This window comes from Pichia membranifaciens (assembly GCF_001661235.1).
Source record: "Pichia membranifaciens NRRL Y-2026 unplaced genomic scaffold PICMEscaffold_1, whole genome shotgun sequence".
Lineage (NCBI taxonomy): Eukaryota > Fungi > Ascomycota > Pichiomycetes > Pichiales > Pichiaceae > Pichia > Pichia membranifaciens.
In genome coordinates, this window is record NW_017566982.1 from 1,217,345 (window position 1) to 1,234,627 (window position 17,283).

A 17,283-nucleotide genomic window follows, 5' to 3' on the forward strand; every position below is an offset into this window, starting at 1 on the left:
ACCCGAGGGACAGAGGACGTCCTTGGACGGCAGGGAAATCAGAGAGGCCGGACCAGCAGGAACAGCTCTGCTCTGTGTTATCATCTCTCTCCAGCCAGCAGCTACCTAGATCTGGTGTGAAACTTACCTCCATCTGTTTCCCACTCAGCTGCACCCCTTCACCCCCCATCCTATCAGCTTCGGCGTCTTAGCACCGGTTTCACGGAATTACGAGCTGCACCACAGTGTTGGTCCTGGCCCCGATCCCCACCCGTCTTTAATTCCACCGACATCCATACGTGTGGTACGTTATATCCACAATCTCCATTTGTGCTCCTTCTGCTCCACGGGTACTTTTTGGTCCACTAGCCACACTTTCGTTGCTGTTTGGTTGGCTTACAGACCCTGCATCCAACGTTTTCTTATCAATTGGCGGATACTGGCTACTGGCTACTGATCGCCGATCACTGAGCAGCGGATTTTCTCTTCCTTTTTCTCTCCACTACCTTCCATTTTTCTCTCCTTTCCTGTCACGACCCATCCCACAAGCAAGACATGGGTCTACTTTCCTTAGGTACGCCTCTCCACTGGAATGACTCCAAGAAATATGCAGATCACGTCAGATCAAATGGTGTGATCCAACTGCTGAACTCGTACAAGATCTCTCAAGGCCGGGAGAACGATAAGTTCTACTGGGGAGACGAGATCGAGTACATGATGATCTCGTTGGACGAGGCTTCCAGATCGTTGAAGCTCTCAATCGATCACGACTACGTATTGACAAACCTTTCCGAAGACGGGAAAAACTATCAGGCTGCGTTGGACAACGACGTCCTGTTCCATCCAGAGTACGGTCGGTTCATGCTTGAAGCAACTCCGCTCAATCCATACGACGGTACTTCTTTGGGCGATTATTTCAAGGTCGAAAATAACATGCATAGAAGACGTTTTTTGGCTATCAAGGAAATTCAATCCGAAAATGTTTACCCACTGACCTTGACAGCGTTCCCGCTGATGGGAGTGGACGACTTTTGTTCTCCATCGACGCTTCCCAAAGGCTGTGCATCTAAATCACTCTTTTTACCAGATGAAATCATTAACAAGCACGTGAGGTTTCCAACCTTGACAGCCAATATCCGTCGTCGTCGAGGACAGAAAGTGGCAATCAACATCCCTCTCTACAAAGACAAGAATACTCGTTCTTTGGACGCTGCTGACCCTTCCATTCCAAAACGTGAGCTTTTCCCTTATTCGGATAATGAACCACATTTATCGGCTGTCAATCCGGCTGCAAAGCCAGGCCATATCTATATGGATTCTATGGGGTTTGGAATGGGTTCGTCTTGCTTGCAGGTCACAATGCAAGCAAAAAATCTGAGTGAGGCTAGATACTTGTTCGATTCTTTGGTAAACATTGCTCCACTAATGTTAGCCGTTACTGCTGCGGCACCAATCTTTAGAGGTCACTTGGCGGATCAAGATGTTAGATGGAACGTCATTTCGGGAGCTGTAGACGACAGAACCCCATTCGAGAGAAATGAAGCTCCATTGGAGAACCACCCATTGTATGGAGGTCAAACTGATGTTGAGGTTCAAAAATCAATGCTGAGAATTCCAAAATCTAGGTATGATTCTATTGACCAGTATTTGGGTGGTACTGAATTTTACAAATCATCATATAACGACCTAAATGCTCCAATTAACAAGAAAGTTTACGACAAGTTATTGGAATCGGGTTTAGATGAAGAACTATCTCGTCATTTTGGTCATTTGTTTATTCGTGATCCGCTTGTGTTGTTCTCAGAAAGAATAGAGCAAGATAACGAAACTGAAATGGATCACTTCGAAAACATACAATCGACAAATTGGCAAACTTTGAGATTCAAAGTTCCATCTCAAGACTCAGTACCAAACTCAAACAAACCTGGTTGGAGAATAGAATTGAGACCTATGGAAATTTCACTTACAGATTTCGAAAATGCAGCATACTCAGTCTTTTCGGTTTTATTGAGTCGGGCATATATTCACTACCGCTTCAATAACTACTTGAATATATCTTTGGTCGAAGATAACATGAAAAGGGCACACCACAGAGACGCAATCAATCGAGAAAAGTTCTACGTCAGAACCAATATCGAAGATTCAGGAGACGCATATGTCCAAGAGCTCACGTTGGATGAGATTTTCAATGGTTCAGAGAAAAGAAAGTTCAAAGGGTTGATTCCTATCGTAAAAGACTTTGTTGCAGTAGAGTTTGGGCATGATGCAAATCCGGATGACTTAGAAAAATTAGACATGTATCTAGAACTGATCAGTGGCAGAGCCAGCGGAGCCACCCCTACTACAGCTACATATTTCAGGAAGCTTATTTCTGAACACCCAGACTATAAGTACGATAGTATTGTTCCTGAAAGCGCTGCTTTCGACCTTTGCTTGTTTGCAAAGAAACTTTCAGAATACAATCCAACAACTGTTAGACAATTTTTCGGTGACAAGATCGGTAACTGGTTAATTGCCCACGGTTACTCTAGCATATTTGCCAAACTAGATTAGCTCGATATGTAAGTTAGATTTATATATTTACACATTCAGACAAAACTAATATTAATATTATAAACAAGCATAAGTTTGAGTTTCACTCTTTTCGTCCGTAGTTTCCACCACGATGGTACAACCTTCCTGGTCGTCGATTTTTTCGGAATGATACGGGAGACTCATTGGTTTTATCCTGAGAAGCCAAAGCCCCTTGTTTCAAGTGCAATAATTCACTTCCGTAGTATTTGATAGGATCAACATTTTGTTTGGCATCTCTGCCAGTAGAATCTTGCATCACTGTGACTAAAGACAATAAAAACACAATAAAACAAACCCCCACAATAAGCCACACTAATCCTTTTTTGATATAGTCATAGCGTTTAGCTGAAGCTTCCAATGCTGTAAGTCTGTCATACTCTGACTTCGAGAGCGTTATCAAGTCAGGTGCATCGTTGGAAACAGATTCTTTCGCATGACGTTGTCTCAAGCCGTCTATTCCATCCTGCATCTATTGCCTTAAGATTCTTGGTTGCTTTTTAAAGTATAAGTCACAGTAATAGCTTGGTAAACGAGGCTAGCTTATCCCCGTAGCGTTATCAAACACGGATTTGCATATTTCCAGAACCCGCACTTAAACACATGCGGTCGTAATATATATCGTCAATCTTTGCGGCCGTAAGCTCTATCGTAGACACATTATGTTCTTTGGAGAATAAAATGGAATTCGTTCACCATTGATAGCTGCTTTCCACAAACATCTAGCTTTTAGAAAGCTAATGGCATTGAAGGTGCTGATAGCCCAGAGCTATATTACGAATAATTTCCGATCCAGTTTTTCTTAATATAAAAACGATCTCCTAAACCCGTATCTTGTAAAAAAAAATACGAACAGTTCATAATCATAATCCAAACTGTAAACGGTGGCTACGATATAAGAATTAATATGACTGACGACTGCGTTCTAATACCCTTGCCGAATCAAGAGTGCATGAGACATTGTTTAAAATTACCCGTTTTGCGCAATCAAAATGGGTGAGAGGGGGTATCGGCCGAATATCCACAAATCTGTGAAAATGCTTAGATTGTGACACGATATGGAATAATTGCAGGAGAACTATATAAATGGGGGTAAATCGCCTTTAATCCCAAATTTCCGTTTCGTTACCCTCGAGTATAGTGTTCATTTGGCAAAACCTTAGTTGCTTCACGCACACCAATTCCGAAAATGGATAACGAGATATTTGCTGAAAAGGATAGTCCAAAGGTCGAGGTTACGATCCCAAACCAGGGAACGTTGACCGGTTTTACGCTTAAAAATCCAGCAAATGGCAAGCTCACTTCTAACAGGTTTGCCAGAATTCCCTATGCTTTGCCTTTGAAAAAACGTTTCACTCTACCAGAACCAATCCCTGACGATTATGACTATACTGGGGAGTACAGGGACTTTGGCTTCAAATGCCCACAGCCGGTATATGAGAGCAAGCAGATTGTGTATCCTAAAAGCGAATCCGACGAGCACATTCAATATTTGAATGTTTGGGTTCCAGCTTCAGATAAATATAAACCGAAAACTGGCTGGCCCGTTCTGATTTATATTCATGGTGGATGGTTGCAATACGGCTCTCCTAATAAAGATATGTTCAACGTTGTTGAATTAATGGACGATGAAAATTTCCAAGAAAAATACATTTTAGTGACCCTTGGCTACAGATTGAATATTTTTGGGTTCTTGACATGTAAAGAATTGTTGGAAGAAAACCCTAAAAACTCAAACATGGGCTTTTGGGATCAACGTGAAGGTATTAAGTGGGTTTATAAGTACATCAAATACTTCGGTGGTGATCCGGAAAAGATAACTGTTTCAGGACTATCTGCCGGCTCATACTCTACCTTTTTCCAGCTTGCTTATGAATTATATCATCCGGAGGAAACTCAAATCATTAAGCAGGTTGTATTCTATTCAAATATGGTTTTCTCTCAACCAAAAACTATTGACGAGTGTGAAGACCAGTTCAATGAAGTCGTTGATAAATTAGGAATGAACAATTTGACCGGACCAGAGAAGTTAGAAAAACTGAGATCTTTTGATTTTGAATTTTTGGAGGAGTTTGTGCCAAAACTGGAGCTACATACATTCAGAGCAGTATCAGACAGTCATTTTATTGCGCCAACAATTTTAGGAGATATTCAGTCAGGAAAGTTCTCTAAGTTGTTAATCGATAAGAACCTTAGAATTGTTCACGGTGAGACAGATAATGAGTTTTACCTTTACTCATTGTTCAACCCACCAACTTCACTTGACACTCTACCTATTGAAATTGAAAACTATTATCCCAGAAAAGTTGTCCCCACCTTAATGGATGTCTATCAAGTTAAAGATAAAATTGATCCTGACAGCCCAGAACTTGAGCAGCAACTTATTGACATGTTTGGTAAAATTACAGGAGATGGCCAAGTTTATGCTTCAACCAGGGGATTTATCAATAATGTTATGAAAGGAGGGTTCCCTTCTGAAAGGTACTTCCGTTACCGTGTTGGTTACCGTGGCAAGTGGTTGGACAAATTCATGCCTCCAGAGGTTAAGGTTACCCATGCATATGACCAGTCGATTTGGTTTTACATTTTGAGAAACGGCTACAGCGATAGTGAGAAAAGTAAGATGACCGAATTTGTGAAGCCGTTCCTCGACTTTTTGAATTTCAAAGAGGATATTGGTGATTGGGACACCAGTGATTTCAAAAAATTCAGATGGTTCAAGCCGGATGGGTCAATTGTTTATGAAGAAGACCCCGACTGGGATTGGGGTGTGAAAGTTGCAGAAAATGTTTACAGAGCACAACTTGAGGAATGAAATTAATTGTTTATTATATATTTTACTTGTTTAGAAAAGAGTACGATTCACGCAGACGGAGTGGCTTCAAAGATGCGAAAAGTTGTAATGACTCACTCCAGGAAGCTGAAATGTTTTCGGCGATTGTGATGCATTGAACGGCCTTTCCAAATTGCTGAACGCTCTCTGATTTTAACTCCGATGGAACACTAGCAGTGATCAGAAATATTATGGCTTTACGTAGATTCAAAGTTTTTGAATTAGTCATTTCAACATAGAGAGCATTAACGTCTAATGGAAACTTTGAAATCTGAAATTCAGTTGAATCCTCAAGAATGTTGCTGATAGTGTTTAAGGTATCCAGCTCTGTAAAATTTGTGTCATAATGACTAAATCTATCTTGCTCCTTTAAAACATGTTCTAAATGGGGCACAATTATTGACCTTAAATTGGTAATGGAGCTTTTATCTTCGTTAAAAAGGTACACACATGAAGAAACTCCCTCCAACGATGATTCAAGTGCGGTTAGCATTTCAGATTTCCAATCGTAACCAAGAGGTTTGAAAAATTCGTTCAAACTAGAATTTTTCAAAGCGTGACTGGAGTCAGTATCCAATATTACTATATTGGGAATACCCGATATCTCACGGATTTGAATTTCAATCTTTAAGCGCTTATGTTTTTCCTGCTGTAATCTTGTTTTTGCCAGTAGCCATTTTGCCCTGGTTTCTTTGTACTCACCACTTTCAAATTTAGAGAATAAAGTTAGTGCATTGTCAAGATCAAGTTGTAGCTCAGATATCAATGATTTCATATCTGATAGACGGTACTGCAGCTCTTCTATCTTTATTTTCTTTGACTGAATTTTTTTTTCCAAAGACTTGATAGTAGATTGATCAGTTTCAAGCTTAAATGATAAAGTGGAGTATTCCTTCTTAAGTTTTTCGTGCTGCTCTTCCAATTTCTGTAATTCAAGATTTATCAACGTCTCTTTTTCTTTAAAATTCTTTATTTTTAGATCTTTCTCTGAGCTGAAAGATTCCCTCAGCTGCTGCAATTCAGAGTCCATATTGACCTTGGCAACTTCAATCTTTCTCAATAATTCTTCCTTCTCATCACTTAATTTTTTCATTCTCTCAGAACGAAGTTTGACAGTTTCAGCGTCGTCTCGTTTGGCATCGTTTACCAATTCCTGCAAAACGTTGTGTAATTTCTGTTCCTTGTGTTCGATTACCTTTGCATAGGCGGTTTTCTCCAAATCTATGCGCTCCTCCACCCGTGCCAGATCGTCCTCCACTTTCAAGACCTCTTGATCAAGTAAAGACTGTTTGACGGGTATTCCTATTTCATACTCAAAGATGGTGTTGCTCAGGTTCGCTTCCCGTTTCTGCAAGTCTCTGAGTTTCGTGCATAGCTGGTGGTAGTGAAAGAGGCGGGAATCTATCTCAAGAAGGATTTCGGATAAATAGGACCGCTCAGCTTCCACATCTGCGGTTATGTGGGTCTGTAGGGTGGAGAGGTATTCCTCTAGTGATGAAGATCCGGACCTTTTGCGGGAGTTGATACTAGACGCGGAGGAAGCTGTGGTTGAGTTAGATACCGGGATGCTGGAAAAGGATATAGGGGAGATGCTTGCCCGACGGGAGTCCTGTTTCCTGGGGGAGGCGGCAGGGGAAAGTCTGGAGGTGTCTTTTCTACTGTTCGGCAAAGACGGCTTTGGTATCAGCGACTTTCTCCGATGTGTGTTCATATCTGCGTGGTTAGTTTGTTTGAATGAGCCTCGACCATGGGTTTTCTGCTACTTGAGGCTGTTGGGGGGGAGCGGCGAAGCGGTTTTTAACTTCTTTCTTAGTTCTTTCCTCTTTTTGCCTATGGTGTCCCAGACAGCTGGAGCTGGACGGCGGCAGGGCGTTTGGCGACACGTCGCAAAGTGACATGTCGTGTGGATGCGGAGGCGAGTGAACATGTAAACATGTCAACATGTCAACACAGGGAAAACACGTGCGAACATGAAAAAGAAAAAGAAAAAGCGGGAGTCGATTCCGGTGGTCGGAGGTATATACGGAGCTATCTAGGTAGGCGCAGAGAAGCGGCAGGGCTCGGGCTCACTCGAGCTTTTCTGCCGGCTTGGAGAATCTGTGTGAGGTCTGTGCAAAGAAGTATTTGGAAAGTGTCCGCTTGTAGATGAGGTAGAAGGTCGGGAGGTATGCGAAAAGCAGGATTTTCAGGAACGTCTTGATCTGCGCGTCGTAGGGCTCGAGTTCGGCCTGGTAGGAGGGAAACACGAGCGACTGGAAGACAAGGTAGACGGTGGCGACGGCCTCGAGGGGCGTGCACACGAGGTAGGTGAGCGACCGGCAGAGGCGGAACAGCCGCGGGACGTTGCTGTAGAGGCGCACCTTCTGGAGGTTGTAGAACCAGCGGAAGAACTCCTTGACGGACTGCACCAGCACGACCAGCGCAAACGCCTCCGACCGCGCCACCCGCGGGTAGTTGAAGAAGACAAACGCCAGCACGAGTCTTGACCCGGCCACCGAGAGCAGCACCCGTGGATGCGGCTTTGGCAACGCGTTGTACGCTGTCTGCGTCCCCGGAATGTGTCTGAACACCGCCACGTAGTTGAAAAGCTCCAGCGTCTCCGTGGCCACCAGCACCCCGAGATAGAAGTCTGCAAGCCCCCCGGCAAGGAACTTCGACCCCGTCAACGGGTACAAGATCGCCAGCCGGGCCAGCACGAAGAACCAGAACAGCGCCACCAGCGTGTCTGTGACCAGAAAGTACTTCTGCGTGTTGTTGTAGCCCGTGTTCCTGGCGTGTTGCGGCATCCTGCTGCTGTCTATCTGTCTGTGCTGCCTTCCCTTCAACCCTCCCATCTGTCCGTGCCCTCTTCTCCCCAACGCCTCCCAGCTGGCTCAGCTCTTTCTGACGTGTACCCTTCCTCCTCTCCCTCTCCCCCTGCCACCAGAGCCATCCCTCCCCGTCCGTGTTCGCGCCGTCGCGCCGTCGCGCCGTCGCGTCGCCGCCAAAACGCCAAAACGCCCCAGCGGTCGATCGACCCGTAGCGCCTTTTTTCGGAGCGGACGGAGGGCCCGGGTTTTAGCGTCCGTGTCGAAGCCTCTTTCGGCGTTTTCCCTCGGTTTTTCGCAGGCCTCGCCTCGTTCTCGAGGTGTTTGTTGATGTTCGCCGAAGGCCGATGTGTCGGGGTGTTGTTGTCGTCGTGTCGGGCCGGTGCCCTGGGGTCTGGGGCCGGCGGTGTCGTCGGCGGGGCGCCTCTGCGGGCCAGCGTCTAGCTGTGTGCGCCTGTGCGGTTTCCTTGTGTTTCCCCTTGCTGGTGTCACAGCAGGGCACGCACGCACGCACACACTCTGCTGTCCAGCTGTCCAGGGCTTGTTTCCTGTTTAGCTGGCGTCTGTGTTGGCTTGCTTGACTGTATTTGTGTCTGGGTGTCTGCCTGGGTGTGTGTGTCCCGCCGGGTTGTGCACTTCCGTCTCCACACACACACGTCGACCTTGCTTTGCCTCTGCTGCCCGCTTCGCCGTCCGCCCGGATCCGCCCACCTGCCTTTCCCCTCTGAGATCACAAGAAGCACCACGCCATGGGCCCCTACTCTATTCTATCGATCGGCAGCCACCCCAACATCGCCTTCTACAACTGGAGGCTGAACGCCTCGAAGGCGGTCAAGCTGGCCACCGTCGCCTCGACCGCCATCCTGGACTCGTCCACCCCGGCGTCGATCCAGAACGCCAAGCCCACCACGTACTCGTGGTCGTCGAACCAGTTCGGCAACGAGAGATACACCCTCAACAGCGTCTACAACTCCGTGGACGACTACATCTCGCTCAACGGCGCCTCCCCGGAAAACCTGGACTTCATCTTCCTCTCGGCCACGTCGCTGCAGGAGCTGTCCACCGTGTGCTCCACCTTGAGCTCCGTGTTGAAGGTGCAGCTCGCCAACCACAACGTGCCTACCATCATCGTCGAGTCCACCAACTTCGTCAACTTGGAGCCCTTTGTGAAAATGTCCCTGCAGCTGGACGACCAGATCCCGGTCATCTCGATCATGTCCGACTTCGACATCAGAGAGGTCGGCAACGATAACTTCCTGGTCTTCAAGAGCAAGAAAGAGTCCGAGTTGATCTACGTCGGTAAGAGCGGAAGAGAAAGCAGCTACACCTCCGAGGAAATAGGCTTGATCAACAAGATTGCAGATCTTTTCGAATCCTCCAACATCGATGTCTACAAATTGAATACCCCCTTGGAGTTCCTGTCCTACCAATGGAAGTTTGCATTGCCAAAAATAACCGTCGAACCTTTGTCAATCATTTTTGAAAAGCCTTTCCCGAGCGACTTGCAAAACCAGATCTTGGCCAAACCTTTGATCTCAGGCTTAATCTTCGAAATCATCACCGTCATCAAGACCATGGGCTGTAAGCTATTCAACAGTTACGACAACGAAGTGTCTCTTTTGGAACGTTTATCTCAGTTATACCCTCAAGTGGATTTAAGTTTGGACGCCTCAGAAGCACCAAAACTGTATTACGATTTTTTCAATCAAAATCAACTTTACTTGGATTTATTGTTGCTTCAGCCGATCTTGATTGCAGATGACTACCAAGTTAAAACCCCATACCTAGAATTCTTGTATGCCGTCATGTCTCAATACAACTCCAACAATTTCTCCACCCTAGAGACATCCACTTCTATCTTTTGGCTCAGGAAAAACACGGAAAATATCCGCCAATTGAGACTACAGCAGGATGAGATTGCCATGCAAAACTCTTTGCGTGAAAGAGACATCAAAAACTCGGAAATGGCACTCAACAAATCTATTCCGAAAGGTAATAGCAATGGTGCTATAAGTGGACCTTCCTACCCAAGGAACCCACAGCGTTCTTCAACCGATCCTCCAATAGATCCTGAGATGGAAGAATTATCAGATATGGCAATCACTTACGGTGGCATATCCGATAAAAACATTCCACCCCAATCTCGCGATTACAATAACGGTACAAAGACTCCGAATGGTTTTCCATCCTCGAATAATTTACAACCTCCATTCCCTGTAAATAACAATCCCAATAGCATACCAGGCAATGCATCTCCAAACTACATGCCTCAACAAAATCTTCCTCATGGTCTACCGCCTCAAGGCTTACCTCCTCAGCAACAAATTTTCAACTCACCTCAACAACAACAACCTCCTCCAATGCAAATTCCTCCAAATCGTGGTGGAAGAGGTTACTACAATAATGGTCCTCAAGGCGGACACCCCCAAATGAACCCATATGCTTCTAGAGATGATGTATCATTTATGTCCGGTCGTGCTTCTCACATGAATATGAACCAGAACTATGATTCTTCATTCAATAGCATGAACGGCATGGGTGGAATGAATGGAATGAATGGCATGAGCGGTATGGGTCCAATGAATGGCATGGGTCCAATGAACGGTATGGGTCCAATGAACGGCATGGGTCCGATGAATGGCATGGGTCCGATGAATGGTATGGGTGGCCCAAACAGACCATTCAAACCAACATCACGTAAAAGCTCACGTAAAAGTGTTGCTGCCCTGACAAATTCAGTGGCTGGAGGTTATAGCCATACCGGTGGAATGCCATCACGTCACTCAATGGCTCCTCAAGCTTCAAACTCAAATTTGAGAAGTGCCGCAAATGTCAAGAGACCTAACGGCGGCATCAGCCAATCAACCTCCCAATTTGGTTTGGACAATTCCTTTACGCCTCCAGGAGTGGTTGCCAATGGTAGTGGAAGTGATGGATTATCAAATGGTAGCTCATCTAGCCTACCTGGTGCTAACGGTGCTGCCGTTCCTCCTCCAAAAACTAGCAACATTGATTTGGTTCCGGTTCCAGAAGCAACACCTGCTCCTACTCCTGCTTATGTTCCAAGTCAGGAAAAGAAAGAGGAGAAGAAAAAGAAGCGTGGCTTCCTGAAGTTCGGTAAAAAGAATAAAGAATGAGTAACGGAGTAATATTCTTCTTTTTTCATTTCTTTTTTATCTTCACAGTGAGCCGTTACAACCCTGTCTTATGAAAACATTCTTTCTCCTCTTCACATCGATAAATCACATGGTTCATTTTGATCCATCTTATGAACAATACTGTACATTGTGCCTGATTTTTCTGTTTCATGTGCTTTTTCTTGTTTCCAGTTGTTTTTCTTTTTGTTTTTCCTACTGTTTTGTTTGTTTTGTTTTATTCATGTCTTGGTCTACACTCCCATATCCTCATCACCTACGTCACATACTTCCATTTTTTATCTCTCATCTTCATAAATTTTATGTCGATGTTTGGTTGTTTTTTATCTGCACGTTCTATTCATTTTGCATGGAGTTCATTTTTTATGTTACTTTTTTCCCCTTCCATTTGTTCATACCATCAAAAAAATAAAGAATTGAAAAATTAACATTATTCTTTCATCAATATGTATATCCATATATATATGTATGTATATGTACTTTTCTCCAACAAATTATGTTTATATAATCCTATTCATTTGTATTTATTGTCTCAAAACAAGTTATATACTAAGTCTAAATTTCATGATTCTCACAATTCCCGAATTATCATGTATCTGCGAGCGAGCATGATTCCGTATCCGAGACATCTATCAAGTCTTAGACCCCGAAGCTCACAGTTATGCAGTTCTTTTGTTACAAGAACATGACAATGGATTAGTCCGATGATAGTATCTTTAAGCCAGATACAATATATTTTTCAAAATGAAATGTACGAGGTTGGCACTGCAGAATCTGAACAGTATGTCTCAGAAAACATTTGGGGAAGTTATGAGCAATAAATCTTCCTCAGGTGAAAGTTTCAAGGAGTTAACACCAAGGCCTCTAGGTTATGATATCCTAGAATCAAAATTCAACAGCCAGGTAGGAGAACTTAAACAGTTCTTGAAAAATGAATCACAACTTGAAAATACACAATTTGGAAGTAAAGATGATGTGATAAAATTGATGGACAAATATGCCACTTTTGGATTTGATTGTGGTGAAAATTCAAAAGAGTCCAAAAAGAATGAAGTTATCAACAAGCAACTAAGTTTAGTCCAAAGAAAGATGATTATGGCTGCATATGCGAAAGCAGGTAAGAATAAAGGTGGGGACGTCAGAATGGTGAAGAAATCAGGCACTGCGCAAGCTGACAGAGTCAAATTGGCGCTGTTGATGAAACGTAATTGGCCATTGCTCGAGTATGTTGCTAAGGAAAGTGGAATTGAAATTTCAAAGCAAGAAGGTCAGGAGAGCTGGGGATTTGAGGAAGAGTTAAAGGAGGCTGAAATACATGATATATCTGAGGAAAGTAATAATGAGAAGAAAAATGTACCTACTTATCGGAAGCAAGGTTCAATAGATGGACACACGGGATTCAACTTACTCTTGAGGAAAATAAACAAAGTCCATCAGACAAAGGCAATTCATGTTTTACCACAAATGACTGCATTTGAAGCGCATCCTACCATATCGCATCTGAACTCACATGTCGACATTCCCGACTCGGAAGTTAAAGGCTTACAGGAATTTTTACAAAATGCAAAACAAGTTAGTGAAGATCGAAACGAGCTGTTATTCAAGGCAAAAATAAACTATGAGTGGTCTAAGAATCTTCTATCGGAAGAGCCACGTACGATTGAAAACCATAACTTTTTCACACCGGTTTGTGTGCCGAAAACTTTGATCCCCATTCATGAATACGGATTGCAAAAAACCATTGAGGCTCAAGAAGAGATGAAACAAGGTCTTTTGAAGCTTGATGCTGAAAAATTTGATATCCTGAAAATCTATGCTGATGGCTCAAGTGGTACGTTAGCAAATGACAACTTTACCTATTGGCAAGGAGACATAGAGAACTTGTACACGATTTTATCCCGGCTACAGCACCCTAAAAACTTCAAAACAAATTTACTCAAATATTTAAAAATAGGATGGGTCCCTGTAAGTTCAGAAGAAAGGGAAATTATGATGGTGCGTGATAACTCGCAATATCGTTACAATATAATAAAGAGAGGGATAGTCATTGGTGTTGCAGGGGTTTGTGTCATGCTGAGTGTCATTGGGGTATCCACGGGGCTGTAACAAATATTCCGTTCCATAAAGTATACAGTTTTATATGAGCAAAGTGCAAGAAGAGAAAAAATAGTTAACTTTCCGCTACCGCTTACGACATTTCCACATCCTTCCCATCCTCTGGGCTGCCTACTTTTTTTACTAAAGCACACTTGATTGCGGTGAGTCCTCCATGGCCTCCTTTCCATAGTCTAAGTAGGTTCACGTTTGTAGCTGATCGTAGATCAGGCACTTGCCAACCTGTTTCATACATATGGTTCTCTTGTTTGAGTCTGCTTTCTAGCAATTGCTGCCTTTTGGAAGGTGGTCTGTCTGCTCTCCGTTCGCTTTTCAAGGTTTCAAGTTCGTCACGGTCTCTATTGATAAACGTCTCGATTAAGCTTTTCAGATCATCGAGTTCGTATTTATCTTTCTCAATCTCGGCTGGAGAATTTATGAATTCTTGGAAAAAATCAACGATGAGATTCTCTTCACTTTTTCTCATTGAATGCATGAGTTTCTTTTGGTTAACTCTATCATCTCGGAGTGAGGCCCTTGCTAGCGACTGAGCTTTTCTTCCGTTTGGATGTAAAAGAGTCTTTTTCTTTCTAATTTTTTGAGTAACCTTCAAAACTGTCTTTGCCATTATATTTTTTATGTTTTCCTGTGGCCAATCTGATGACAAAACCGCCTTTTTTCATAATAAACTTGCAACTTACACTACATGAAAAGCTAGCTGAAAAAAAAAATATCCATATCGAATCTGAAAAAAGACAAGAGAAATAAAAAAAATTGGAACAACCGTTGCAATTGCTGACGTAATTCTTTCTTTGCAAATAAACTTACCCGGCAAGCTCGCACTTTTTCGGTGTTGAGAATGGCAAGTGGAAAATGAACATGAAAAAAGTATAAACCAGCTGGGGATGACGAAATCGGAAGAAAGGTCTGGGGTAGGGGAAATTTAACAGTTCTATTTCGGTCAGGTTAGCCAGTATTTCACACAGATGGTTTTAAGATACACTGAAGAAGAACTCCGTTTATATGAAGCTGGAGCTTGTTTGCCAGACGGTGTCGATCTCACACCATTTCTTACACTAGTTGCCGATGTCACTGAGGCATTGAAGCAACTGGAAGAGCAACATCCACGTCGTAAGTCGTTCAACCATCACAGACCACAAAGAAAGAAGCAACCTAAGGAAATTGTTGACGAAGACGGATGGACTTCATTTGTTCCGAAGAAGGCGCACGAAGAGGAGGAGTCTTCTGCCATTGGTTCCAGTGCTGCGGACGCAATTGCTGAAGTCGAAGGTGGTAACGATGACTTCGAAGAAGTTTCCAAGCCTAAGCAACACACCATCAAGATCAAGACTAACGCTTCCAAGATTTCAAGTGGTAAGAGTAGTGTTGCAGACACAAGGGATGCCATTGCAATCACACAAGTCTCCAAATTTAATGCCTTTGATGCTTTGGCTGATGACGATGATGAATGAGTTTTTAGTACACGTCTTTCTCCTTCTTTATCTACGACAAAAATAGTTAAGTAATAATGGTAATAGAAGCAGTGAATAATTTTACATTTAGTATACATATGTACAGATTGTAATCAGCGGGAAACCAGCCCTCGTCTTTTTCCTTCGATTAATTGATTGATTTCGTCAAGTTCCTTCTGCATGCGCTCTTTCCTTAACTTTATTGAGCTCGACTCCATTTCTTGGAACTGTGTGTAGGCCCACAACTCATCCTCCACATCATGAACCTCCGCTTTAATATCAGCAATCTCTTTTAATGTTTTATCGATTTCTGTTTCTAGCTTCTTCTGCTTGTATAGATTATCAATTCTATTTTCGACCTTATTGCTTTTTTCTGTATACTTCTTAATCAAGTGTAGTAAAGTTTGCCTGTTGGGTACATTTTTCAGTGATTCATTCATAAAATGATCATACTTTTTCGTCTTTATCATTTTCTCTGTTTCCTTCTCAATTTCTTCTTCAATTGACGACCAAATGTCAATCGTCTCTTTCATTTCATCGATACTAGTATGAGAATTCATACTACTGGTTTTGGCATGCATCAATTCTACCATTACTTTTTCTTGCTCGTCTTTGAGACCATCGGGTATGCCTCTAACTTTTGGGATTGGAAGTCCCCTTTTCACCGCCTGAGGAGTCTCAAAAGCTTCCAGTTGTTCCTTCAATTCTCTGAAATACTGTTTCTCAACTCTTCTTTGTTCAGTCCGGTCAATAACTACTTTTGGAAATTTTTCGTTACCACCAACAGAAGCAGATTCAAACCCATTATTACTACTTTTCATGCTACTTTCAGGATCTAGCATTCCATCCATATCCAGCTCAAAATCATCCTCTGCGTCTGGGAGCAAATCAAGAAGCTCTACAACTTTCTTTCTTTCCTCTTTCTTTCTTTTTTTCTCAGAAAGATCCATTGACTTGTAAGCCTCATTATCTTTAGCACTTACGTTGGTATTGGAATCAGTGTCTTGATTTCTTCTCCCAGAGAATAAGATAGACTTTTCAGTACTACTCTTTACAAGACTCTGAACTGTTTCCCCAATTATATCATCAAGATCCTCCTTTAAGTCTTGCCCTGAGAAACTTAATTTGATCTTCTTTCTTTTCTTAAACTCATCAGCGAAATTCTTATCATCATCTTCTTCTCCGTCTTCTAAGTCTCTGCCTTTCCAAGTTCTCTGCGATGTTTCTTTCAAGTCCTCCTGTTTCCTGTCAGCAAGCTTTTTATTCTGATCTCTTCTCCTCTTTTCCTTTCTTTTCTGAGCTTCAACTTCTTGGTTGAAAGTACCCTTTACCTGGGTGTTCTTATCAAACAAAATTTTGTCTCTCACATTAGAACTGAACTCGTTTGTGGTATCAAAGACGCCCTCTGCGGGCCTTCTTTCGAATGCAATATCAGCATTATAATCCATTTGCTCCTTAAATTGCTTCTTAGTTTTTAAAGCAGCGTTGATACCTACTTGTTTTAACTCTCTCCTACGCAATAATTCAGCAACACGTCTGCTTTCTTCCAAAATTTTCTCCCTTGCTTTCCTTTTGGCTTTTTTACCTTGTGTATTCGTCAACCTTGCTCTTGCTTCGCTGATCATTTCCTTTTCGTCTTCATCCATTTCATCTAAATCGGCCCTTGCGGGTTTAGACTCCGGGTTCAAATTCAAGCCACCTAGAGAACTGCCTGCTGTGTTCCTAGCGCCTGATGATTCGACATTTCCTGTTAGCAAAAGACGGCTTGCACCAATGTTTTCGTCCGCTGCAACATCCTCTTGACCTGTGTAATCAGACAACAACTCTTGATATCGTTCGATACATTGATTTGCTGTTCTGTTGAGCATCAAAGAAATAGAGCTCCATTGGTTCGGCCTTAGTTTAGCGAGGTTCAACAACTTTCTGTCTTCCTCAGGACTCCAATCGACCTTTCTGATACGTGGATCAAGCCATTCTTGCCATCTTAATTTACACTGTTTGGCATTCTTCCGAGTCAAAAGTGAAGAGACCCGAGACCATTGGTTTAACCCGTACTTGGCAATTGCAGCCTTCAAGATCTCATCTTCCACATTCGTCCACATCCCTCCTTTCACGTAAACTGGCACCATTGTTGATGTTTATATGGGCTTAAAAAAAGCACTGTCGTTTACTTTCTCATTGTTCTATATAGCTAGAAGGATGCCATGCTCCGGTTCTTTTCTCCAACTCGTGCAGTGAATCAAGAAACAAAAAGCAAACCGCAGCGCAAGAATCATGCTCGCCTCGAGGGGGTATCAATAGAAGGCCATGCTGATGTTATTCGAGGTCGGGCGGTAAAAAAGGATGGACATCGGGTTTCGGACGGGTTGACC

General features: G+C 43.1%; 11 protein-coding genes across 11 annotated transcripts; 6 read left to right on the top strand and 5 right to left on the bottom strand.

The window, feature by feature from the left end:
• Positions 1–534: 534 nt before the first annotated feature.
• Positions 535–2,532, top strand: PICMEDRAFT_70477 (hypothetical protein; the record flags this gene model as incomplete). Its single annotated transcript, XM_019163651.1, has 1 exon — positions 535–2,532. One exon carries the CDS (start codon positions 535–537, stop codon positions 2,530–2,532), a length of 1,998 nt encoding a protein of 665 aa, XP_019019995.1.
• Positions 2,533–2,614: 82 nt separating this feature from the next.
• PICMEDRAFT_70478 (hypothetical protein) lies at positions 2,615–3,022 on the bottom strand (the record flags this gene model as incomplete). Its single annotated transcript, XM_019163652.1, has 1 exon — positions 2,615–3,022. The coding sequence occupies one exon, from the start codon at positions 3,020–3,022 to the stop codon at positions 2,615–2,617; it is 408 nt and encodes a 135-aa protein (XP_019019996.1).
• A 577-nt stretch (positions 3,023–3,599) lies between these two features.
• On the top strand, positions 3,600–5,699 carry PICMEDRAFT_14409 (hypothetical protein). Its single transcript, XM_019160359.1, has one exon. The coding sequence runs from the start codon at positions 3,740–3,742 to the stop codon at positions 5,363–5,365; it is 1,626 nt and encodes a 541-aa protein (XP_019019997.1). The 5' UTR covers positions 3,600–3,739; the 3' UTR covers positions 5,366–5,699.
• PICMEDRAFT_88250 (hypothetical protein) lies at positions 5,377–7,272 on the bottom strand. Its single transcript, XM_019165034.1, has one exon. The coding sequence runs from the start codon at positions 7,092–7,094 to the stop codon at positions 5,388–5,390; it is 1,707 nt and encodes a 568-aa protein (XP_019019998.1). The 5' UTR covers positions 7,095–7,272; the 3' UTR covers positions 5,377–5,387.
• A 125-nt stretch (positions 7,273–7,397) lies between these two features.
• PICMEDRAFT_14410 (hypothetical protein) lies at positions 7,398–8,318 on the bottom strand. The gene has a single exon (XM_019160361.1). The coding sequence runs from the start codon at positions 8,167–8,169 to the stop codon at positions 7,450–7,452; it is 720 nt and encodes a 239-aa protein (XP_019019999.1). The 5' UTR covers positions 8,170–8,318; the 3' UTR covers positions 7,398–7,449.
• A 621-nt stretch (positions 8,319–8,939) lies between these two features.
• PICMEDRAFT_70481 (hypothetical protein) lies at positions 8,940–11,327 on the top strand (the record flags this gene model as incomplete). The annotated part of the gene is made up of 1 exon (XM_019163653.1): positions 8,940–11,327. The coding sequence occupies one exon, from the start codon at positions 8,940–8,942 to the stop codon at positions 11,325–11,327; it is 2,388 nt and encodes a 795-aa protein (XP_019020000.1).
• On the top strand, positions 11,299–11,923 carry PICMEDRAFT_88231 (hypothetical protein). Its single transcript, XM_019165033.1, has one exon. The coding sequence runs from the start codon at positions 11,398–11,400 to the stop codon at positions 11,755–11,757; it is 360 nt and encodes a 119-aa protein (XP_019020001.1). The 5' UTR covers positions 11,299–11,397; the 3' UTR covers positions 11,758–11,923.
• Positions 11,924–12,038: 115 nt separating this feature from the next.
• PICMEDRAFT_14412 (hypothetical protein) lies at positions 12,039–13,868 on the top strand. Its single transcript, XM_019160362.1, has one exon. It carries the CDS (start codon positions 12,090–12,092, stop codon positions 13,449–13,451), a length of 1,362 nt encoding a protein of 453 aa, XP_019020002.1. The 5' UTR covers positions 12,039–12,089; the 3' UTR covers positions 13,452–13,868.
• PICMEDRAFT_25584 (hypothetical protein) lies at positions 13,576–14,067 on the bottom strand (the record flags this gene model as incomplete). Its single annotated transcript, XM_019162403.1, has 1 exon — positions 13,576–14,067. A coding segment is annotated over one exon (492 nt), but the record flags the coding sequence as incomplete, so codon positions are not given.
• Positions 14,068–14,296: 229 nt separating this feature from the next.
• On the top strand, positions 14,297–15,264 carry PICMEDRAFT_14414 (hypothetical protein). Its single transcript, XM_019160363.1, has one exon. It carries the CDS (start codon positions 14,426–14,428, stop codon positions 14,909–14,911), a length of 486 nt encoding a protein of 161 aa, XP_019020004.1. The 5' UTR covers positions 14,297–14,425; the 3' UTR covers positions 14,912–15,264.
• A 1,032-nt stretch (positions 15,265–16,296) lies between these two features.
• On the bottom strand, positions 16,297–17,040 carry PICMEDRAFT_28978 (hypothetical protein; the record flags this gene model as incomplete). Its single annotated transcript, XM_019162568.1, has 1 exon — positions 16,297–17,040. A coding segment is annotated over one exon (744 nt), but the record flags the coding sequence as incomplete, so codon positions are not given.
• Between the last annotated feature and the right edge of the window lie 243 nt (positions 17,041–17,283).

Bases quoted from the DNA above. Each gene is read 5' to 3' on its own strand.
- PICMEDRAFT_14409 (XM_019160359.1), top strand. From the start codon at position 3,740: ATGGATAACGAGATATTTGCTGAAAAGGATAGTCCAAAGGTCGAGGTT.
- PICMEDRAFT_88250 (XM_019165034.1), bottom strand. From the start codon at position 7,094: ATGAACACACATCGGAGAAAGTCGCTGATACCAAAGCCGTCTTTGCCG.
- PICMEDRAFT_14410 (XM_019160361.1), bottom strand. From the start codon at position 8,169: ATGCCGCAACACGCCAGGAACACGGGCTACAACAACACGCAGAAGTAC.
- PICMEDRAFT_88231 (XM_019165033.1), top strand. From the start codon at position 11,398: ATGAAAACATTCTTTCTCCTCTTCACATCGATAAATCACATGGTTCAT.
- PICMEDRAFT_14412 (XM_019160362.1), top strand. From the start codon at position 12,090: ATGAAATGTACGAGGTTGGCACTGCAGAATCTGAACAGTATGTCTCAG.
- PICMEDRAFT_14414 (XM_019160363.1), top strand. From the start codon at position 14,426: ATGGTTTTAAGATACACTGAAGAAGAACTCCGTTTATATGAAGCTGGA.